General features: G+C 39.1%; 1 protein-coding gene and 1 long non-coding RNA gene across 3 annotated transcripts in view; one reads left to right on the forward strand and one right to left on the reverse strand.

Annotated features, from left to right (window-relative positions):
- Nucleotides 1-3,050: 3,050 nt before the first annotated feature.
- LOC140698727 (uncharacterized) lies at nucleotides 3,051-11,509 on the reverse strand. The gene is made up of 2 exons (XR_012076593.1): nucleotides 11,306-11,509; nucleotides 3,051-3,304 (listed from the first exon to the last, which is right to left on the reverse strand). It is a non-coding gene; the product is annotated as an uncharacterized lncRNA (long non-coding RNA).
- A 95-nt stretch (nucleotides 11,510-11,604) lies between these two features.
- Nucleotides 11,605-23,083, forward strand: part of PDE3B (phosphodiesterase 3B) — a 130,028-nt gene continuing 118,549 nt past the window's right edge. Inside the window, exon 1 of one of the 2 annotated variants that reach the window (XM_031681168.2) lies at nucleotides 11,605-12,936. In XM_031681168.2, coding sequence (XP_031537028.1) covers nucleotides 11,956-12,936 — 981 coding nt within the window. In that variant the 5' untranslated portion in view covers nucleotides 11,605-11,955. The remainder of the gene's footprint in view (nucleotides 12,937-23,083) is intronic. The other variant, XM_072969556.1, reaches the window with a different exon arrangement.

Here is a 23,083-nt window from a genome sequence, read left to right on the forward strand (position 1 = left end):
TATCTGCTAAAAGGAATCAAAGGAGATCTATTTTTTCAAGCTGAAGATTTGGTTTAATTCTTTGCAAAATTCACTATCTTTATGCCTGTGATATATTACAAGAAGTAGCTCACGATTTAGGGTCTGGTATGTACAGGAAAGCTGGAAACAGAATTTTGACAACTGTAAATGTTTGCAGGGAATGAACCTAACATTTTCTCGATTCTCATATCCCAGTAATCAAATAGAAGTAGACCCTTTGGTTCTCATAATGAATATGTGGCCAGAGAAACTGCTTGCAATATAACTCTGGAAGAGTAAAGAACCTGAGAACAAGGTTGGTGAAGGATGAAGGAATTTTGATTGTAGAGAAACTTGGAGCCTACAGTTTATTTTGAAACTATTTTTAGTAAAGATTTAGTCAGGTTCATTCCTATGAAGGTCTGGATATGTCTGGTCTATTTTATAGTACAATAAAACCTCATGGTTTCCTGGTTGGCTGGTATTTGTTTAAAGAGAGTGGGTTGCTGGTCCAGACAGCGTTTTGAGAGGTTATAACGAGAGGAAATCTGATGTGAACCTTTTCACCTGTAAAAAGGAGGGATCTAAGGAATAAAATCTGCCACATCTTTGACATTTACTGGTTAAAAAAACAAAATCAGAAACAAAAACATAGTTTTGATTTGTTTAAAGTTTTGTTCATATTTGAGTGGATGTTAATCATCCTTTCAAACATGATTACACATCCAAAAAAGACAGTATTAAAATCTTGAATTTATATAAGGGTTCTTGTTATTTTTCACAGTTTTCACTTACATTTAATATAGTTACCAAAGCACCAAACCATGCTAGAGAGTTGTCACTGGGAACAGGCCAAGGTAATTCTACTGAAGTTAGGTGAACTGGAGCATTACAGGAAATCTTGGTTATTTAGCAGGAAAAGGATGTTAAATACACTTGTTTTGTCTGAATTATCTGGTCAGATTTTTTTTTTAATGCTTTAAATGTACAAATTTATGTCTTGCTTTTCAATGGATATAGTGGCTTATTTACTATTTCCAGAGCTGGTGAAAGTATTGTGATTTTAAACAAAGAATGTTAAATAAGACCACTTAAATGATCTTATCATCTAAGTCTTGTGAAAAAAAGGATTTCTCACTGACTTCAAAGGGATATAAGGGAAAAATAATCAGACTAAGAGTGTAGTATTCAATAAAGCTAGATAATAACTGCTTAGTTTAAAAAAAACCTCTCAGAGCTATGTCAGATGTTTGTTTCTGTATGATACAGAATCTGTAAACTCACTGTCTTATTTTAGATTCCTCATTTGTAGGACACCACACTCAATACCAAATAAGAGCTAGTTTATAATACCTATTTATAAAAATGTAAGGAAGCCTGCTGGTAAAGCATTAAAGGGAATCTCTTATTATTATTATTTTTCACATAGGAGAAAAAGGTGTGTGTGGTCTTTATATTGTATCAGTAAGCTATTTAAATTATATTTTTAGCTAAAACTAACAGAGATAGTGATGAAACTAAAGGTAAAGCTTCTTCTTGGCTAAACTTTCTAGAATGAAACTCTTCTTATGTCAACATAAATATTTATTTATTCCTCAATCCACTGTTCCATGTAAGGTCAATGACTTCCTGTGGATACTTTCTTGTCTTCATCTTTTTAGAACGCAGCATTTTATGGTTTTTGTCTCCCTTACTGAAACTTCCTTATTTTGGTACAGGATACCTCTCTTGCCTGATTGTCTAATTTTGCCACTTCCTTTTCAGTCATCTTTTTGAGCAATTATTTTGCTCCTTGTCCCTTATATGTTGGCACTGCTCAGTGTTCCAACACTGATCCTCTTCTTACACTCTATACTCTCCTGGGAGGTGTCTCATTTTCCTCCCAGGGTTCCATTCTGTCTGTATGCTCCAGGCTTCTTAACTGTCTCTCAAGTCCAGACTACTCTCCTGAGCTTCAGACTCATGTATCCAACTGTCAAGAAACATCTCCACTTGGATTCAATCTGTTCAAAGTGAAACTCATAATTACTACTCTCAGTGATTTCTCTCGTACTTCTTCTCCTGGTTAATGGCTTCAAGATAGTGTAGTCCTCTATGCTAGACCTAGGGAAAACTCTTTGCATGCCCCTTTCCCCTCTATGGAACTGATCAGAAAGTTCTGTAGTTGCTTTCTACTAATTTCAGTCTTTCCTTTCCAAATTTACTGCCATTGCCTTACAGAGCTTTATCTCGTATTTTGCGTATTTTAAGGGTTTCTTAAATGATTCTCTTGGCTTTGGTCTCACAGTCCACCGAACTATTCTTCACACAGCACCAGCATCGAGATTTGAAACATACAACTAAGACTGGTCATGCCAAAAAAAAAAAAAAATCGATCAAGCCTGTTCCCTGCTTAAGAAGCTTTAATCGTTCCTTATCACTCACAGAGTAAATTCCAGGCTCCACAGGAATGGCCTCTAGACCTTCCCAGGATCTAACACCTACGTACCCAGCTTCATTTCTCCATGCCCATCTTCCCTCCAATCCAAATCATACCTACCCGGTTACTATTCCAGAAGTGTCCATGCTGTTTCATGCCACCATGTCTTTGCACATACTGCTCTGTGGGAATGCTCTACCTTCTCCCTGCCTACCTGGGAAACCTCTATTTGTTCTTTGATACTCAGGCTAGAATCTTTTCATCTGTGAACTCCTCTGCATCTGGCCACTGTACTTGGTAAGAGCAATATTAGAGTATTTCATACTGTGCTGCACTTGTTTACATATTTCCTCCTCTACCAAACTGAGAGCAGGAACTATATCTTATTCATATTTGTACTCTTAGTATCTAGGGCAATGCTTGCCACATGCTGAATGAATGAATAAACTTTACCAGACATAAATGTTTTCTTGTCTTCACTGTTTTATACTATTATGGATGAACTTGGTTGTTAAGGGTTGATTTTTTTCTGTTTCTACATGTTACCACCGATAGGCCCTAAATCAACATCTTTTCAGAAGAATGAGATCTAAGATATGTAGACCCATAAAATTATGATAATATGTAGTCATTCCTTTAAAAATTAGTGTATTAATTTTTTTTGCATTTATAGTACACATTTAGAATAGACCATAAAAACCCCTGTAGCATTTGCCTTGTCTTGAAAGAGAGCTGCTAATTTATCGATTCGATGGTGTAGTTGGGGAGACAGTTTTAGTTGAACGAAATAACATTGAAAGCAAGCCTTGAAAACAAGTTGAACAGATGATATAACTTGGGGGATCTTCTTGGAAAAAGTCGGAATTGATAGAATCCTGGAAAGTCCTGAAAGGACAAATAATGTTAAGGAAGAGGATAGGATTTAAGAAAAATAAATTAAATTTACAATGACTGAGAATCTAGTCATTGTTAGTCATTTTATGTATTAACTTAATCCGTAACAATGACTCTATGAGGTGGATACTGTTATCCCATTTTGTAGATGAGGTCAGTAACATGACACAGTAAGTAATCTCCAAGGTTAGGCAGCTACAAAGTGGTAACTAGATCTGACTGACGCTAAAGTTTCCTTCCTTCGCAGCATGCTGCTCTGGCTTTCAAATAAAGTTCCTAGAGCCGCCTTGCTGCTGTGTGTAGCTTAGTAACACACACAAAGACACATTATTTGCTTCTATTTGCAGTGATCATATGTAGGTGGCTCACTTAACAGTAATAATTTTACTTCTAATCCCAACGCTCATTTAAAAAAATTTACTCATGAATAGTTTCACATTTATTGATGATACAAGGTAATGAGTTAGATGACTCTTTTTGAGCCTCTCTGAGGAAACAACATGAATACATTTTAAGTAGGTTTAGTGGAGAATGCGTAATTCTAAATTTTTCTTTGGTGTGCTCCACTGTTGGCTCCATTTGGAATCCAGAAACGACTGCTGTCTCGCGTAAAAGGCAGTTTGCTCTTGCTGCCTCCTGTACATTGCTTAGCCTGGCAGTTTGTCACTCTTCTGGGCAAGAATCCAGCTTGTGGTAGTGAGGTGGTTTTGTGGCAGAACTCCACAATTAACCACAAGTTCAGTGTCAACGGTAGGCTGCCACCGTCGTGGCTGTGATCCTTCAGATCTGCTGGGATAGCCAGAGCTGAAGAAACTAGCGCTTGTCTAAGGAGGGAACAGGAAACTTGGAAAGAGTTTGCATTGCTGTTTATTGTTCAAGATTTGGGCTTTAGGTTTGATACAAAAAAATCCAAGAAATTTCAGATTAACAGTTATAGGTTTAATACTTTTGCCAGTTATTTTTGGTAAAAATAGAATGGATTTGTGTCGCAGATAAAATTGTTGCTCTGAAAACTAGAAATAGAAAAAGGAAAATTCTTAAACTAGTAGAATATATTCTTTCATAGCAAAAGAAATATAAGTACCATTACTTGAATCAAAAAAAAAATTCACCCACACATCTCTTAAACATTTACTTTATATTGGAAAAATTAAATCAAACATAAATACATATATGTTTTCTATAAATCTAAGAGGAAGTGTTCTTTTTACTGATTTGGGGCAAATGGATATTAAGAAAACATTTTTCAGTAACAATATGGAATCTTTTTAATCATTTATTAAAGTTTCAATCAAAATTCATCAGCTAATAAAGAAAAAACCAAATAAACCAAAGGACATACAACTAAAAAATCTTATTTAATTTTTTTTGAGATATATAAATGCAGTTCAAAAAACATTTGAGCATAAACTGAGTTCTTATGCATGGCATGGAGACTGAATAAGACAGAATTCTCGTGTTTGAAGAGTATATTGAAGACGTTGCCATGTAAATAAACAAATGCAACAGAACATGAACTTTTGTGTAACAAATAGTAGCAATAAAGTCCGATTCTGTGTTAGGGCCATACCATCTCTCTGGCCTCCTCATTCCTTACACTTTTGTTCTTTGCCCTTTCATACCTTAATGCTCCAGCCATAAAATAACTGAAATTATCTAAATGCACCATTCCTCCAAATTTTTACACTTGCTTCCTTTCCCCAGATTATCTTTTCTCCCTACTTTATTTAGGTAATTTCCACCCATCTTTCAATACTGAGCCTAGAAATCTTTCTCTGATTCCTCAAGAACATTACTGCAATACACCACTTTTGGTCTGGGTTAGGTGTGCCTCCTCTGGGCTCCCAGAGTACACGGAGCTTGCTTACATCCACATCACAGCTCCTATTACACTGAGCTCTAGTAGTCTTTTTACTTTTCTAGCTTTCACCGTGGACCCTTAAGGGCAGGAACGACATCTTTCCTCTTTGTATCCTTGACAGCTAGCACAGTGCCCAGCACAATGCCCAGCAAAATGCCCGGCACTTAATAAACACTGAATAAATGAATGAATGCATTCATTAAGGGAGAAAGGTTAAATGCTGGCCAAGGGGAGTGGTGCACAGAACTGAGGAAGTAAAAGAAGTGAGGGATTAAATATAGAAATGAGAGAGGGGAGGTGGACAGAGGGGAGAGAGAGAAAGACAGCTATCCAGACAGACACTGGGGAGAGAACTGGAACTGGTAGAGAAGGAGAAACAAATCGTGAAAGCAAGCTGAGACAACCACACAGTAGGGATGTGATGGAGCAGGACCCTATGGGCTTTCCTGGGACAGACCCTTCCTCTGTATGCTCTGCTTTAGCACCTCTCTGAAGTACCTAGGTAACAGTATCTGGTGCAGATTTCCTGAGTTGTTTTACTGATGTGAAACACCCCCCCACCAAACAGAAGATGTTAACTATCTGATGACCTTGAGCTCATAGCCCCCAGGCCTCCTGGAGCCTAAGGATTGATAATGTTAACCCCTGTGACACCGCCCTCTTACCTCACCATCAATCAAACAGAATTGTGCACGAGCTGATCACATAACCCTTGCCACCTCCCCACCCTCACCCACCTGCGTTTAAAAATGCTTTGCTGAAACCCTTAGTGGGAGTTCAGGATTTTACAGCACAAGCCACCTGGCCTCCTTGTATTGGCGCCTTTATACTATAAACGCTGCACTTTTCCTTAACCACAACCCAGTGTCAGTAGACCGGCTTTACTGCGAGCCAGAGGACTCAGGTTTGGTTCAGGAACTGGGAGATTGTGGAAAATAATGATTCTCTCCTTCTTTAATAGTTCTGAAGCATTGTTCCCAACAGTTTTTATCATGTACTCTCCTGTGCTCTTTAATGGTCTATGTGTAAAGGCCCTGCCTCCACGTAAAGCTGCAGCTTGAGGAAACCTCTAAAGAAGTTCATAGTTTTTTAATGTTCTAAATGGCATCTAGCACAGTGCTCTGCCTAAAAGGGGACACTCAATAAATACTCTTTGTGATGAACTAAAGAGAAAGTCAAAGTGAGGTTCAGATTCTGATGTGAGTATTAGCTGGCAGGAAAATAGGTATTATTAACACACTCTGGCAACAGAGTTGCCAATGCACATTGAAAACAGAGTGATCATTTCTCTACCAGAGAAAAGCCAGTCTTTTCCTATTTTGGTTTTTTTTTTTTTTTTCATTCTCAAAGGTAAGTTTGTAAATGGTAATTCTTTCATTCAAAACCTTTTAAAATTTTCATGACTCTTAAGGAATGGCTCTAGTTTTGGAATTTGGAATCTCAATGATACTGCTTCATTTACTGGCTACTCCTGAAAGTTTCTTTGATATTAAATTTTTTTCAGACTCCTTTATATCATTATCCCTGAGGAATTAGGGCTGCTTTATTACTGAATTCTGAAAAATTATGTTTTATTTATTTATTTTTTCTTTATATTTTTTATTGAGTAATAGTTATTTTACAATATTGTATCAAATTCTAGTGTAGAGCACAACTTTTCAGTCATACATGAACATGTATATGTTCATTGTCACATTTTTTTCTGTATGAGCTACCACAAGATCTTGTATATTTTCCCCTGTGCTATACAGTATAATCTTGTTTATCTATTCTGCATTTTAAAATCCCAGTCTGTCCCTTCCCACCCCCCGCCCCCTTGGCAACCACAAGTTTGTATTCTATGTCTATGAGTCTGTTTCTGTTTTGTATTTATTTATTTATTTTTTAGATTCCTCATATAAGCGATCTCATATGGTATTTTTCTTTCTCTTTCTGTCTTACTTCAGTTAGAATGACATTCTCCAGGAACATCCATGTTGCAGCAAATGGCGTTATGTTGTCGGGTTTTGTGGCTGAATAGTATTCCATCGTATAAATATACCACATCTTCTTTATTCAGTCATCTGTTGATGGACATCTAGGCTGTCTCCATGTCTTGGCTATTGTAAATAGTGCTGCTATGAACATCGGGGTGCAGGTGTCATTTTGAAGTAGGGTTCCTTCAGGATATATGCCCAGGAGCGGGATTCCTGGGTCATATGGTAAGTCTATTCCTAGTCTTTTGAGGAATCTCCATACTGTTTTCCACAGTGGCTTTCCTTGCTTCCCTCTCCCACTCTTAATGATTTAGATGTCTTCTTTTACAATTTTGTGTTTATTCTTTTTGTAATTCATGGCAGTTATCTCCTTTCCAGTTATGAGTTTCTCATTTTTGTAGCATCCTGCTTCTTTTCTATTTAGAGTAGACTTGTCAATATTTCTTTTAGCATGGGTTTAGTGTTGCTAAACTCTTTCAGTTTTTGCTTGTCTGTGATGAAAATTATGTTTTAGAAAGAGCACTCAGTTCTAAGCGTTTTCTAAAATCCAGTTCAAATCCATTTGTTATGGTCTACTCCAGAGGTTTTAAATCTGTGTCTTTTCTCTTTCTTTCTTTTTCTTAAATTTATTTTTTCTTCCCCTCCCTCCCTCTTCTTTTTCCTTTCTTCCCTCTTTCTCTCCTTCTTTCCTTTCTTTTGGACCAAGGGTTCCAAAGGGGAGCTTCAGGTCAGAGTAGGAGGTGTCAGACCTGCAGTGTACAGGCTCTGGGCTGGGACATCTCCACTTCAATAAGAGCAGTCTGCTTTTATTTGCATAACATTTCTTTTGAAAAATGTTTGAAAACAAAAATTGAGACATGACAATGCAGAATGAGAACAGAAATAAAAAGCTCTTAGAGAACTGGTAACCTTTATTCCCTGCTTTACAACTGCTCTTAGCAAATCTCTAGAGGCTGCTCCATAAATCAAGCTGTGGAGTCAGATCCCCCAGGAGGAGTCACTTGATAATGGGACAGTGATAATGACTGGACAGAGCTCTATCCCTCATCCATCCACCTTTACCACCATTTCCCACTTATATTCCATGACAATAATTATAATAGGGTCTATTGTAGTGACTAAAATCCATTTAAAAATATTTAATTTGAAAGGGAATTTCTAGGAATATTGCTCTAGAAATGGATTTTCTTACATCTGGATTTTAGAGTTTAGGAAATAAGCCTATCTTCTTAAAAAAAAAAATCAAAGCACAAGGTATAAGGATGGGGAGTTAAAGTTATCAGAAGACAGGGCAGGTGGGGAGGAGTTTCTGAGACCTAACATGATGCCCATCTGGTATTTCAGCTTCTTTGAGGACGAAGGTTTAAGGAGAAAAAAAGGTGGAGACAAGGGGGAGCGGAATTCACAGAGATGGCAATTTCCATTCCAGCAATGGTGAGAACCAGAGGTCCAGACAAAGAAGTGAGTGTTCTAACAGTTGGGCTGAGCCAGGTAAAGGGACATCTCAATTGGTGCTTGTAAGTTTAGACAGGTGCGCAGGCAATGACATCTAGAAGGTCCATCAATGGGATCTTTAGCCAGTAAACTAGTGTTTAGAGACAGAATTTTTGGTCTTGTGACTAGAAAGACCTTGGCAGGATTTTAGTTCTTTCAAACTTAATTGAGGCATTGGCAACTTGTTGGTAAAATGGAGAATAATCGTATAATCTGGGGCACATGGGAAAACTAGGTCTTTGGATCTTGAGGGCGAGGACCTCATGATCGGAATAGAGAAACACACAATGGGTTGCATTGCACCAGAACGACTCGGGAGCTGGGTGGTAAGTACTAGGATCCCACATCAGGGATCATCAAACTGGGAGAATGATTCTAGTGGAGAGCTCATGGGTCAAGATGTGAGGAAAGGCAGTTAGGTAAAATGAAGCTGGAGTTGAGTGTTGAGAAAACTCAAAGGTGTGACTTTAGCTCTTTTTTTTTTCCACAATAGATAATGGTTATACATTCTTGAACCTAAAGACAAAAGCCAAGTAACTCTATTGGTTGTTTAACTCTGGCAAAAGAATAACTAAATAATTTGAACTCTAAGACATGCAGCCTACTAACAATCTCTGACAAAGATTGTAAACAGAAAAGGGAGTTGCTATAAACATAGCTAGCTGATTCTTTTTGTACATATTTTTAGTTGAATAAACTGACAGTCTTTGGTCATGTCCTTACATTTTATTTTAGAATCCTCTCAGGTGCTGGGGTTGGTGTCTACAGGGATGCATTCCAACTATAGGTTATTGAAAGAGTTGGGCTTTTACCCTCATGAAGTCCTGGGAAGACAGCTCAGAGAAGGAGAACTGGGTTATATGAGGAGGGCTTTGAATTTTATTTTCCAGATAATAGTTCTTGGATACAAATCCTTATATTTTTGTCAACATTGAGAGTTCACTTTACTTTGATGGTACAAACAATTCAAAGGTTACTCCGGGCAATCCTTGGATCCTAGAAATGCCTATATATTTTTGGTATATAGAAATCGCAGCTTTTTAAGACCAGAAGGGACTTTAAAAGTTATCAAAATTAAATTGCTTCACTTAACAATTGAGAACACTGAGGCCTGTAAAAATAATGTGGCTTGCTTAATGCTAGGGCATGAAAGGATGGGTCAGGACTAGAAACTATGAAATGGATTTCTAGTCCACTACTATTTCCATTACCATGCTTTTCCTGCCATAGACAACAACCCAAGCTTTTAAAGCAACAACAACTTTATTTATTTATGTATTTATTAACAACTTTAATCTGAATGTTTTCATTTTCAAAGCAATTTATTATTTCCCATGAAAAGTTATAATGGGCATTTCAGTGATGCTGATACTAATTTGTCATGCTCTTCTATACAAGCTCAAAATGTATCCATCGAAATGTATTTTTAATCTTTGACTGGTAGTGATGAGTTCTGTTTATTTTTAAATATATTTAAAAGTGTATTTGCTGAGTTTTGTTGAAATGAGATTAAAAAAAAATTCAATTGTCATGGTGGAAAAAAGACCCCAGGGATTTTTATCTTGTAGGACAAGCATCTGAGTAATCAATTTGAAAACTCTATTAAATATTTTTTCCTTTATCCAAGAGGCAGACAAGGAAAGGGAATTCTGATCTTTTTTTCATCTTGGTCAAATCCTTGTGCCATTTTCTTCGTGATTTCTGCTATGCATGTGAACTATGATCATATACGAAAATGGTCTGTTTTTAAGTCATGGCTGTGGGCAGAGATTAATTGGTGAAAAATGGGCCTGTTTGTGGGATTTACCACACAGTAAGGTTTCACATCTCCCTGGAAAAATGTGGAATTAGCTTTTTGAGAAATGCAGGCCTGTCATGAGGTTGAAGGGAGAGTTTTGGTGGAGGGAAACAGTTCACTAAGGCAGTTATGATTGGTTAGATTCCAGAGCAGGCCCTTTGGTACAGCAAAGTTCTTCCCACTTTCAAGTCAGTGTTTTCTACATGTAGCTGGTTTCACCAGTAATTCACAGATAGCATCTTATTTGGCTTCTTTCATGGCCAACTGATCCAAACTGGGCAATGGTCTTGGAGAGAACTCCTAATCCTCCCATCCCTGCTCTCTAGAACGTGTAGTTACAGTGCAAGAGCCTTCAGTGTGGAAAGAACTTTTCGACAACAGATTTTCTGTTTGTTAAGCGGGATACAGATGTGAACCAGTGGATAGGTTTGGGTATGGGTGTGAAGCGGAGGATGGGATGGTAGTTCCTCCCTTATGAAGAAGGTTCTTGAGGAAGATGAGCTCGGTAATACCTACTAGGATAATTGCAGAGAGCGCTCCACGTGCATGCTCTCCCTAAAAGCCACTGCAAGGGCCTGCTGCGTGGCCCAAGAATCTACACTGCCGCTGAGGACAGACCTAGCTACAGCGATCAAGATTTCTTCACCATGACTTTGGCTGTGGCTGGCCCTGACCAGGTCACAGCTTGGCTCGGAAAGTCGGAGGGCCCACCCTAAAGTGGGATGAGGGTAGAGGCGGGACTTGCCGCCTCCCCTGTCATCTCGGTTTCCCTACTAGACAGTCTCTTCGGGGACCACAAACGCCCTCTTTCCCCAAGCCCCCAGTGGTGACCTGCCGGAGAGTGGCTGGGGTATGTAACTTACCCCCAACGGGAACCTGTGCGCCTGGGGTCCCAGGGTGATCGACTTGCCCCCTTCCAGCCGAAAATGACCCCGCTCGTCTCTCCCAGCCCGGGCCCTTCGGGTGGCCGCTGTCGCGCTCTCCCCTGCCCCGGCGCGCTTAGTCAGCGGGGGTCCCGGCTGGCGTCCCGGCCGGCGGCCGGCTGGGCAAGAGGCGGCGCCGGTGGCGGCGGGACCGGACGGGGCGCGGGCGCGCGCGGACGGCGGGCGGGGCGCGCGCCCGGCCAGGGCAGCCGCGGGGGAGGAGCGCCCGCCCGCCCGCCGCTCGCGCGCCCAACGGACCAGGCTGGGGCCGTGAGGTAACTGTTGCAGCCCGCGGGAGCTGGGAGGCGACGCCGAGGCTCAGTCCCGAGAAGTGTCTGAGGGAAAAGGAGGGGGTCTGGGGGCAGCGGTCCCGGAGAGAAGCCCCTTCCGCCCCTCTCCTCAGCATGTCCCGGACCCCGCTACTCTGCCGGCGCGGCGGGGACCCCGGGCCGCGGCGGCGGGCGCAGCCCTGACGCGCTGCCGAGCCAGGGGGTGCCCCCAGCGTCGGGGCCAGTCGGGAGGGAGCGCGAAAGGCCGCTGCGATCCGAGCGGGGCGTGCCGAGCCCCCGCGGCCACCCCAGGTCCGGGCCATGAGGAGGGACGAGAGAGACGCCAAAGCCATGCGGTACCCGCAGCCGCCGGACGAGGCCGGCTCGCCCCCCGAGAGTCTGAGGAACGGATATGTAAAGGGCTGCGTGAGCCCCCTGCGGCAGGACCCTCCGCGCGGCTTCTTCTTCCACCTCTGCCGCTTCTGCAACGTGGAGTTGCTGCTGCCGCCGCCGGCCTCCCCCCAGCAGCCGGGGCGCGGCTCTCTCTTCTCCCGGGCGCGCCTCTCGCTGGGCGCCCTGGCCGCCTTTGTCCTCGCCCTGCTGCTCGGCTCGGGGCCCGAAGGCTGGGCTGCCGGGGCCGCCCGACTGCAGACCCTGCTGAGCGTCTGCTCGCACAGCCTCAGCCCCCTCTTCAGCATCGCCTGTGCCTTCTTCTTCTTCACCTGCTTCCTGAACCGGACCAAGCGGGGCCCCGGGCCGGGAAGGAGCGGCGGCGGCGGCTCCTGGTGGCTGCTGGCGCTGCCCGCCTGCTGTTACCTAGGGGACTTCTTGGTGGGGCAGTGGGGGTCTTGGCCTTGGGGGGACGGAGACTCAGGGGCGCTGGCCCCGCGCACAGCCCCGGCGGTGGCAGGCAGGTTGTTCTTGGTGCTGAGCTGCGTGGGCTTGCTGACGCTCGCGCAGCCGGGGAGGCTCCGACACAGCATCCCGGTGCTGCTCTTCTCCAGCTTCGTCTGGTGGGTCTCCTTCACCAGCCTTGGGGCGCTGCCTTCTGTCCTCCGTCCTCTGCTGTCCTGCCTGGTGGGGGGCGTCGGCTGCCTGCTGGCCCTGGGGTTGGATCACTTCTTTCAAATCAGGGAAGCTCCCCATCATCCTCGGTTGTCCAGTACCGCGGAAGATAAAGTGCCTGTGATCAGACCCCGAAGGAGGTCCAGCTGCGTGTCGTTTGGAGAAACTTCAGCCAGTTACTCTGGCAGTTGCAAAATGTTCAGGAGACCTTCATTGCCTTGCATTTCGAGAGAACAGGTATGTTACCAGGAGACAAGGTTTGGTAAGGAAGGGAGTGCGGTTTTATCGCTTCAGTTGAGATGAATTACTGTTTGAAAGCACGTTAACTTCCAGGGTGGGGGAAAAAAAAGTTTTATTCCGGAAAGAATTCTTAAAATACAGGAGGCTTTTAAAAAAAACTTTTTAAAGAGTTTGTGCAATTTATGCGTTCTCAGAAGAATGAGGTGAATTATTTGAAGTTTAGTAGATTGACTATTCCCACTTTGGCACTGTCTGATGTGTATCTTTCTGGTGCCATTTATGTTGCTGTTTCAGTGATGTCTCGGCCAAGATAATATACATGAATTTTAATCAGTGTGCTTTCATTATTCTTGATAATTGAGAGGACAAATCTGAGATCTTGAAAAGAAAACAGTGATGAGTTTTTGGAACGGAACTTGTTAATTTAGATGAAAAGACTGTTTGGAATAATTTTAAGAGATTTCTTCCCTCATCCTCCACCCCAAATTTCAGCAGCGTAGGCTAATATAATCCTTTACAGACTAACTCGTGGTCCTGTGTGTTTGTTGCATAATTAGGAGAATGTTGTAACAATTTAACCTTTAAACTTAGTAATGCTTGGAAATATGCCAAAAACATTTACAATTTCTTTTCCTGTGGGTTTACATGTTTTTGTTTTATAAAGGAATTGAAATCATCATCAGGGAAAGCATTTGTATCTTTATATAGCCTAGGGAACTCTTACCTGTTCTCCATCAGGAAGAAACTCCCCAAGTATAGCTACTATTTCACTGAGCATTTACTAAGGGCAAAATGCTTTATGTATATGATCTTAAATCTTCACAAGAACCCTATATGGTAGGTGACATTAACCTCAATTCAGAGATGAGCAAATTGAGAGTTATAGAGATTACCCAACTTCACACTTCTAGTAAGTGGCAGTGCTGGGATTTGAACATAGAATTTTCAGTTTTCAGTGCTGTTTTCTAGGCACTTAAAAGGATGAGTTGTAGAGATTTTGCTCAATTAGAGTAGGGAGACTATACCACTGGTTTTCAGACCTTTTGATTAGTGATATGTTTTACATTGGGCACCCAATATATTTGAAACAGAAGTTCCTTATTCTTACTACACCTGGTGTTCTTTGCTCTTCAATATAATCTGCAAGCCACTACACTGATTTTATGGCATGTTTAACGCTGATCTGTAGTGTTCAGGGAGACAGCACCTTGCTTCCTGAAAAGTGTTTTCAGAGGCCGCTTTTGTGGTCAGTAGTTATTTGGCCAAAAGCTTGGAAAAATTGTTCAAAAAATGTAATACCTTTTGTTTTCTCAGTTTACTGCTAGTGATAATAGACAATGGTTAGAAAAATGTGTATCATGAGGAAAATTGTCATGAGAAGATTCACTGTAGAGCAAAAATGTATCAGCTATTTTTATAGACTGTACTAGCATTTGACTATCTGTGAATAGATTGTATTTTTAACCCTGGAAAAGTGTTTTAGCACAGTTTCATCACACTTGTAGACAATTTTCCTGAGCTTAACAGCATTACAGTTTAGCATAACTTAATTGTAATTCGTTGGCCTAGTGAATTATGGCTGTTGTCTTATAAATTGAAAATTTCTGGTCTTCTTAATCCTGGTCTGGTGCTCTATGACATTAACCTTTTTTCAGCTGTTAACTAGGTGCGGCATTGTTATGCCAGGTAGCTTTGTTTGTTTCTGTATTAGGGAAAATAACATTTCTGCTTTTAAAAAGGGCATATTTTATCAGTGCAGAAAACCCTTATTCACATTCTACTGTGACTAAGAACTTTTTTTGGCAGAGGGGCTTCAGGAGTTTATTCATGGTTAGTTAATGTTCAGTATCATAATATAATACACTTTGGCATTACTGGAAATTACTAGATATTTTTAACTTGGCAGACATTGTAATAAAATTTACTTATGCTTTTTCATGAAGTTTAACAGTGGATCTGTGGTTTTGTTTGTGTGTATCTTAAGCAAAAGAAAGGAATAGAAAATTGGTACTTTTATGGAATTACAAAGATCAAGATATTTTCTGATTTTCAAAGTGCTAAAGCTTTGTATGAGATAATTGTAAAAGTCACTCTCGTTTCAGAAAGTGAAGGGAGACAAACGGTTTTAGGTAGAGGCTAATATAGGGGAAAATGTCCTGGATACATAGAGGTTCCAGGGAAAAGGCTTGGCTTTATTATCATACTAGAAAAGTTGGTGAGCCTTTGGAGAGTCTCAGTATCCTGTCAAATCAGGGGATCCAGTATTGGAAGCAATTCTAGAATTCATTTCTTTTAGTTAGTTTACACTTTCTGTAAGGTATAAATAAAAGTACGAGTAAAACTTCACAAGTTAGTAAATCTCAAAGTTTTACTTAAATGTTTGATATTGATACTGCTAGCCTGTATTTTCCAAGGTGTGATAGTTGGAAAATATGAACAAATATTCTGTATTTTTTTTTAAGAGAGAGAACTTTTCTTTTAACAAGTATATGTGGGCATTCATTTTTGGATTGATAAAATTGTTACATTTTCATTTCCTTAAGGATTCAAGTATTTTTATTAAACTCTTTGAAAAACAGTTGAAAACTCAAATCAGTGTAAACATTTTTAATTGTGTGAGAGTGGATTTAAAGTAATTTTTAACATTTGGGATGTTATGTTAGATACTACATTGAAAAATAATGGCACATATTTGTAAAACATTGAATTAGATTTAAAGTTTAGTTACTGCTGGCTGTGTTCTACCTTGATAAGTTAATGAAAAGTTAATGAAAAGCACTAAGTTTGTAGTATAATTGCCAGGAGTCAGCTGAAACTAATAGGAAGTAAAAAAAAAAAATTTTTTTTTTAGTTGTCTCCATAAGATGCCTTGGCCAGAATTTAACAAACTGTATTTCTATGCCATTTTAATTCAGTATTTTACAATGTCGTTTTCAGCTTTCAACCAGATCATTTGGTGTGTGATAGACTAGGTAAATAAGAGGTTTTGAAAAACATAAGTCTGTGTGTGAAATATTTTTCTATACCTAAAATGCTGAGTGCTTTCTAAATGGTTAGGTAAATATTTAAAAACTCTGTGGCCTTAAAACCCATAAATATTATTTAAAGTGTTAATTTTATTTGAAAAAAGTATACACATGTAGTATGAAGGCTTTTAAAAAAGATTTTATAATTTAGGTAATCATTTATCCCTCTAAGGAATTTGCAAGGCATAATAAGTTTTTTAAGGAATATTGTGGTATTTGTGAGATTTAATGAGTGTTTTATTCTAATTTCAGGTTAATATTTTGTAGTAAAACATCAGCCTACGTAATATTTTTATGCTTTATTTTGTAAATATTATATGCACCCTGCCATCAGTTATCTTTCAAAAACACAGATTTGATCCAATCACTTGCTGTGTTTTAAAAATCTCTTATTGCCTTTCATTGTCCACAGAATAAAGTTCATGCCCTTGACTCTTGCTTGCGAAGTCCTAATAACCTGCTCTTAGCCTTTTTTGTTTGTTTGTTTTGTTTTTTTTTCAAAGCCATTATAACTTACGTTACACCCTCCTCCCGCATCCATCCATGGCTTTAGCTATTTGAGGACTGCTTATGTTTATTGACATGTAGATTTTTTTTTTGCTTTTGCTTTTATCATTCACACTGGTTGAAATTTCCTTTAAGAAACATGTAAGATTAAGAATTATTTAGTGATGCTCAAATTAATGTACAAGCTAAGAACAAAACTCCATTATAGCAGAGTTGACCATATATAAAAATAAAAGGTGACAAATCCTGTGAAGCGGTGATGTGATGATGTGTGATAGAATATTTTCATTATACCGCATGAAACAGCAACATGTCCATAGTTTGTTTTCCCATCCTGAGTGGAAGGTAAATAGGGCCAACCATAAGTAAAACTTTGGTTTTAGTAAAATGTAGTGAAGTTTGTTTTCATTGTCCTCTGACTTTTTAATCCTCCTCAGTAGTGGGCCCGTCTTTGATTCTATTTCCTTTTTCCCCTTCGGTCACCAAGTCAGCCAGTTTCCACAGCCCATTCTCCTGACAGTCTTATATCCCACCCAAAGCAGGAAGAATCTACACTTGCTGCAAGTTTATTTCAACATAAATACATTTGTATAGATATAAAAGAGATTTGGAGTTTATCTAACTGAAATGTACCCATTTTATAGAAAGGAAAGCAATTCAACTCCAGAGAAAGAAAAATATTGTCTCTAGGTTATGCCACGAGATATTGGGATACAGGGGCTAGAACCTAGGTCTTAACTCCTAGTTCACCTGTACTTTGCTTAAGGAGCACATGCACCTGCAGTCATAGTTTCTCAAGGCTGTTCTTAATTTGCCAGCTATCTCCAATTATGTGATTAATAACGTCCCAGGGTAAAGGAGTTTGAGGAAAGAGGTGGGAGAGAGAGGGGAGCGAGAGATAGGAGGTACTCTTGAAATCACATAGTTCATGATGACCTTGAAGATAAACTTGGTACCTGATATCGTTATTCCAGGGTGACCTGTCAGGATGCAGCTGGTCTCAAACTCAAGTGCCTTCAGAGGCCAGCCACATAGCATATTTATGTTGTATGTTGAGGAAGGAGGGGGTGGGGTAGAATGGAAGTGAACAGACTGTTGCCTACTTTGCCTGAGGGCTTTCAGTTTAAACAAAACAAACTGAACAACCATGTTAGCCAAGCAAAACTTTAGTAGAGCTGGGTTCTGTCTGTGGGTAGTTTCTGACAGTTTATTACATTGTTCACCTTATTATTTACAGGCTGATTCATGTTTATTTAAGAGACTATTAGAAGTCTGTTCTTCGAACTTGGGGAACAGGAGTGTATTTCCCATTTTTTCTTTTACGACCTAGAATTTTTCCTCTGGTATTGACTTACCTGGAAATTATCTTATCTTTATAGATTTTCCCTCCTCCATCAGATACAGTACATTGTTTGGTTGCTTCCTTACATTTCGTACAACTTGCTTTCAGCATGTTTTAAGTTTATTTAGCAGTTAAATTTGTTAATGAGGAATGCCATACATAAAAGACTATACATATGTATATTTTTATATGGTTTAGGAAGAAAATGAAAAAAGAAAAGAACCAAGTACTTATTACTCATTTCTTTTGTGTAACCTCTTTTTCATCTTCTCTCTGCCTCAGAGGCAACACATCTATCTAAATTTCTTTCTCTCTCTCCTTCTCTCCTCTCCTTCTCTCTTTCTTTCTCTTTCTTTCTCTCCTTCTCTCTTTCTCTCTCTCTTTCTTTTTCTTTCTTTCTTTCTCTCTTTCTCTCTCTCTCTCTTTCTTTCTTTCTTTCTTTCTTTCTTTCCTTCCTTCCTTCCTTCCTTCCTTCCTTCCTTCCTTCCTTCCTTCCTTCCTTTTTCCCTCGCTTATCTTTATAACTCCCCTGAATGTATTACTAAATATCTAAATAATATGTTGTCAGTATTGCCTGCTTTTGAACTTTAAGTAAATAGAATCTTGCTGTATGAATTCTTCTGTAACTCTTTTTTGCTTGACATTTGAGTCACCTATGTTGATATGGATAGACGTAGTTCATTTTTCAGTGCTGTATAGTGTTTCATTGTATGGCCATAATGACATGTGTCCATTCCACTGTTCATGGACCCCTGGGTAGTTTTCAGTTGTTTGCTGTTATGAACAGTGCTATGAATTTTTTTGTGTCCCCTAGCTGCATGCATGGATCTAGAAGTAGGATTCTGAGTTGCAAGTTATGTTTGAATTCAACTTTACTATGTATGGTAGACAGAATGAAGGTACCACAAAGATGTCCATGTTCTAATCTCTGGAATTTATGTATATGTTACCTTATGTGGCAAAGGAGACTTTGCAAATGGGATTATGTTAAGGGTCTTGAGATGGGGAGATTATCCAACATTATCTAAGTAGACCGGATATAATCATAAGGATCCTGAAAAAGTAGAAGAGGGAGACAGAAGAGATCAGAGAAAAAAAAAAATGACGGTGGAGGTAGGGTTGGAGTAATGTAATATATGAGAAAGATTGACTCAGTCCACCTTTGGCTTTGACAATGGGAGAAGACGACCAGGAGCCAATGAAAGCTGGTGGTCTCTAGAAGCTGGAAAAGACTAGGAAATGGATTTTTTCCCTAGAGCCCCCAGAGAGTAATAAAGCCCTTCTAACACCTTGATTTAGCTCAGTGAGACCTGTGCCAGACTTCTGACCCACAGAACTGTAAGGTAATAAATGTGTGTTGTTTTTATACAGCTGAGTTAGTAGTAATTTGTTACAGGAATGTACTAGTTTGCATTAACTGCTCTAACAGTTTGCATGGGTTGCTGTGACAAAGTACCACAAACTGTGTGGCTTAAACAACAGAAATTCATTGTCTCACAGCTCTGGAGTCTAGACGCTTAAGATCAGTTGTTTCTCAAGTAACCTTTAGTTCAAAATAATCAATTTGCCAAAGTGGCATATTCTGGTGTGGCATATTCTGCTCTCCTTTGGTAGGAATCCCAAGAGGTAAGCAGACACTAAAACCAGCTTTCTCTTGAACATTTCTGACCATCCTTAGAGACCTTGAACTTTTACTCCTGTTAGGTATGGCTAGGCTCAAGAGATAAAAACTAGGGTCTGTCCAGAGTCATCAATCTGATAGAAAAACTGCATAAACTGAGACATTAAACTTTTACTCCTCCATTGTAGGGTAAGTGAGAAGCAAATATAGCCCTGAAGTCAGGATGCCTATCTTGACCTTGGCACAGGAGTTGGGGGAGAAATAAAATAAATCTCCCCTGAGAATGTATAACCACAAGAGGGTCCTCATATAGGTTTTTTAATAATTGTAATAAAATATATGTAACATAAAATTTACCATATTAACCATTTTAAGTGTATAGTTCAGTGGCATTAAATTGTTGTACAGCTATCCCCACCATCATCTCTAGAACTTTATCTTCCCAAATCGAAACTCTATAACCATTAAATGGTAATTCCATTCCCCCTTTGCCCAGTTACTGGTAACTGCCTTTCTACATGCTGTTTCTATGAATTGGACTACTTTAGATACCTAATGCAAGTGGAATCATACAGTATTTATCTCCTTGTGACTAACTTATTTAACTTAGCAGAATCATCTTTGGAATTTTGATAGAAATTGAGTTGAATCCATAGACTGAGTAGTATTGACATCTTAACACCAGCAAGTCATATAATCCATTAACATGGGATGTCTATTTGTGTTTTAACTTCTTTTAGTTTTGTAGTTTTCAGTGTACATACACTCTTTGATTTAGTATATTCCTAAGTATTCTTTTTGATTCTAGTGTAAATGGAATTATTTCTTAATTTCATTTTTTAATATTTCATTGTTAGTGTTTGGAAATGCACCTGATTTATATGTGTTGATTTTGTGTTCCGCAGCTTTCCTGAATCTGTCTGTTCTAACATTTTTTTGTGTAGAATCTTTAGGGTCCTCATTTAATTAAATTTTTTAAAAATTAAGACTTATTTAAGAGCAATTTTAAGTTCATAGCAAAGCTGAGGGTAAGGTACAGATTTCCCATGTACACTTTGCCCCCACATGGCCATAGCCTCTTCCATTATCAACATCCTCCACCAAACATTTGTTATGATTGTTGAACCTACATTGATACCTCATAATCATCCAAAGGGCTTAGTTTACATTAAGTTTCACTCTTGGTGTTGTACATTCTATGGGTTTAGACAAATGTATAATGACATGTATCCATCATTATGGAAAATACATGCAAGGTATTTTCACTGTCCTGAACATCCTCTGTGTTCTGCATATTCATCTCTTACTTTATCCCTGCTCTTGGCAACCACTAATGTTTTTACTTTCTCCATAATTTTGCCTTTTCTAGAATGTCATATATGGAATCATAGAGTACTAGTTTAGTTTTTTATCTGAACTAATGCTACATATGTGGGCTTACAAATGTAGGTGGTTCCAGGTGACTGTTAGAAGTAAATTCAAATTCTTTAAGGCCTCAGATAATTCCCACAGATAAAATTCCAAGGAAATTGAGCGGTGTGTGGCCAAAAATCCACAAAACTTACAAGGAAGTAAGGCACTATGAGTAAGAACCTTCAGAAAAAAGTATACAGTGAAAGAAACACCCACAAGGCTACAGAGCTTACAGCGATCATATATCAGATATTAAAACATTTTTAATATGCTTAAAGAAATGAAATAAGAAGCATGGGAAAATGACTGGGGAACAGAGGATTAAAAGAATAATTGTATAGATTTGAAACACAGAATTTCCAAAGATGAAAAATAGCCACAAACTTAAAACCTGGTACACATATTAAATAGCAGTTGAGAGACAGAATCTGCAAACCAGAAGATAGAACCAAAAATTTTGTCTATGATGTTTTTCAGAGAGAAGAGATGGAACTTAGAGATTGAAGAAGTTGGAGAATAAAGAAAAAGGTTTAACATGAATTTAACTGAAGTTCCAAAAGGAGATAATAAAGGGGAGAACAGGCAATATTTGAGGAGATAAGGACTGTAAAATAGAACTTTATAGAACTGATGAAAAATACCAACTGACATCCAGAAAGCCCACTGAATCCCAAGCAGAATAAATAGAAAGAAATACACCCTTAGACACATCATTGCAAAATTCAGAACAGACACACAAAAGAGAAGTACTAAAAAAGAAGGCAGAGAGAAAGTTACCTACCAAAAAGCAAACACCCATTATACTGAAAGGTGACTTATTAACAGTGAGAGTAAGAGCCAGAAAACAGTAGGCTGTCATTCTGCATGGTGGTGAGGGAAAGTAACTGTCAAACTGAAAACAAATGCCTAGCAAAATTATCTTTCTAGAAAGCAGATTAAAATCATTTCATACCAGCAAAAACAGAGTTTTCTTTAACCAGCAGAAGTACATATACTTTAGGCAGAAGGAAGAACTGAAATCAAGAAGGAATGCTAATAATAAATATATAGGTAAAATTAAGTAGCCTCGATGTTATGAAACATTGCTAACAGTGCCTAATTTGTGAGGGAAGAACAAGCCTGAACTAAAACTGGAAAAAAAAGTAGCATTTATCTTGGAAGGAAAAATTGGAATAGTGAGACGACATGAGAATCTTCTCTCTGCTGTGAGAATAGTGGGAGTGCAGAGCCAGAGGGGTATGAATGTTTTCATATGAAGAAAGAGAGGTATGAAGATGTTTCAGGTCTGGGTGTCTGAAAGGTTGGTGGTCTCGTTAGCCAACATAGGGAATATGGGTATACAGGACCGTGTTTGGGAGAAATGACTAAGAGCTTGCTTTTATTGGTTAATTTATGTTTTCTCATGTGCATGCTTGCTATCTCTAAATGGGATGTAACTCCCTGAGAAAAAGGATCAAACATTTCTGTTTTGTATTTCTCATAGTACATTTTGGAGTTAACAATGGTAATCATTGTATTTATTCTCATTGTCATTTCTTATAACAGTTCCATGTTGACCTTGAGAGAAGGAAAGAACTCTAGGTGGAGATGGGTCCCAGTTCCCTGCTGTCTTTGGTATTCTTGTTAACAATAAGCTGTGTTACACATAGTGAAGCCAGACTGCTTGAGTTTAAACGGCATCTCTGCCACTGATAGGATATTGGGCAAGTTGTTTAACTTCTCTGTGCCTCAGTTTCCCCAGGTATAAACAGGAGGTAAAAACAGCGTCTGTCTCACTGATGTGAGATGCTATTGTGAGGATTAAATGAGTTAATAGCCTATAAAGTTCTTGAAACAATGTCCGGCACCTGGCAAGGTTGTCGTGCAATGTTGGTGTTATAAATAGCTAAAATTTTCATCCTTGTATGCCTTGGTACTTTATACCAAATTACTCTAAAATCAATGGTAAGGTTAACTGAAATTTAGATATTTTAAACAATCCCTTTTTATTGTCCTGAAACTTTTCTTGTAACCTGTATTGAGTTTTAAAAAAAAAAAAGCTGTGTGTAAGGGATTATATGGGGGAAATTCAGCAATTATTCAGTATTAGAACAACAAAGAAAAGATGCAAGTGATGATTCTAAAAGCTATTGAAAGAAGTAATTGGGATTTCTTATCTTTTGAAGTTTCAGAGTTAAAGATTAAGAGCCTTTGGTCTATCAGATGAAGAATTTGTCAGCTAACACAACCATAACT

The sequence above is a fragment of the Vicugna pacos genome, chromosome 10 (genome assembly GCF_048564905.1).
Source record: "Vicugna pacos chromosome 10, VicPac4, whole genome shotgun sequence".
Classification (NCBI taxonomy): Eukaryota; Metazoa; Chordata; class Mammalia; order Artiodactyla; family Camelidae; genus Vicugna; species Vicugna pacos.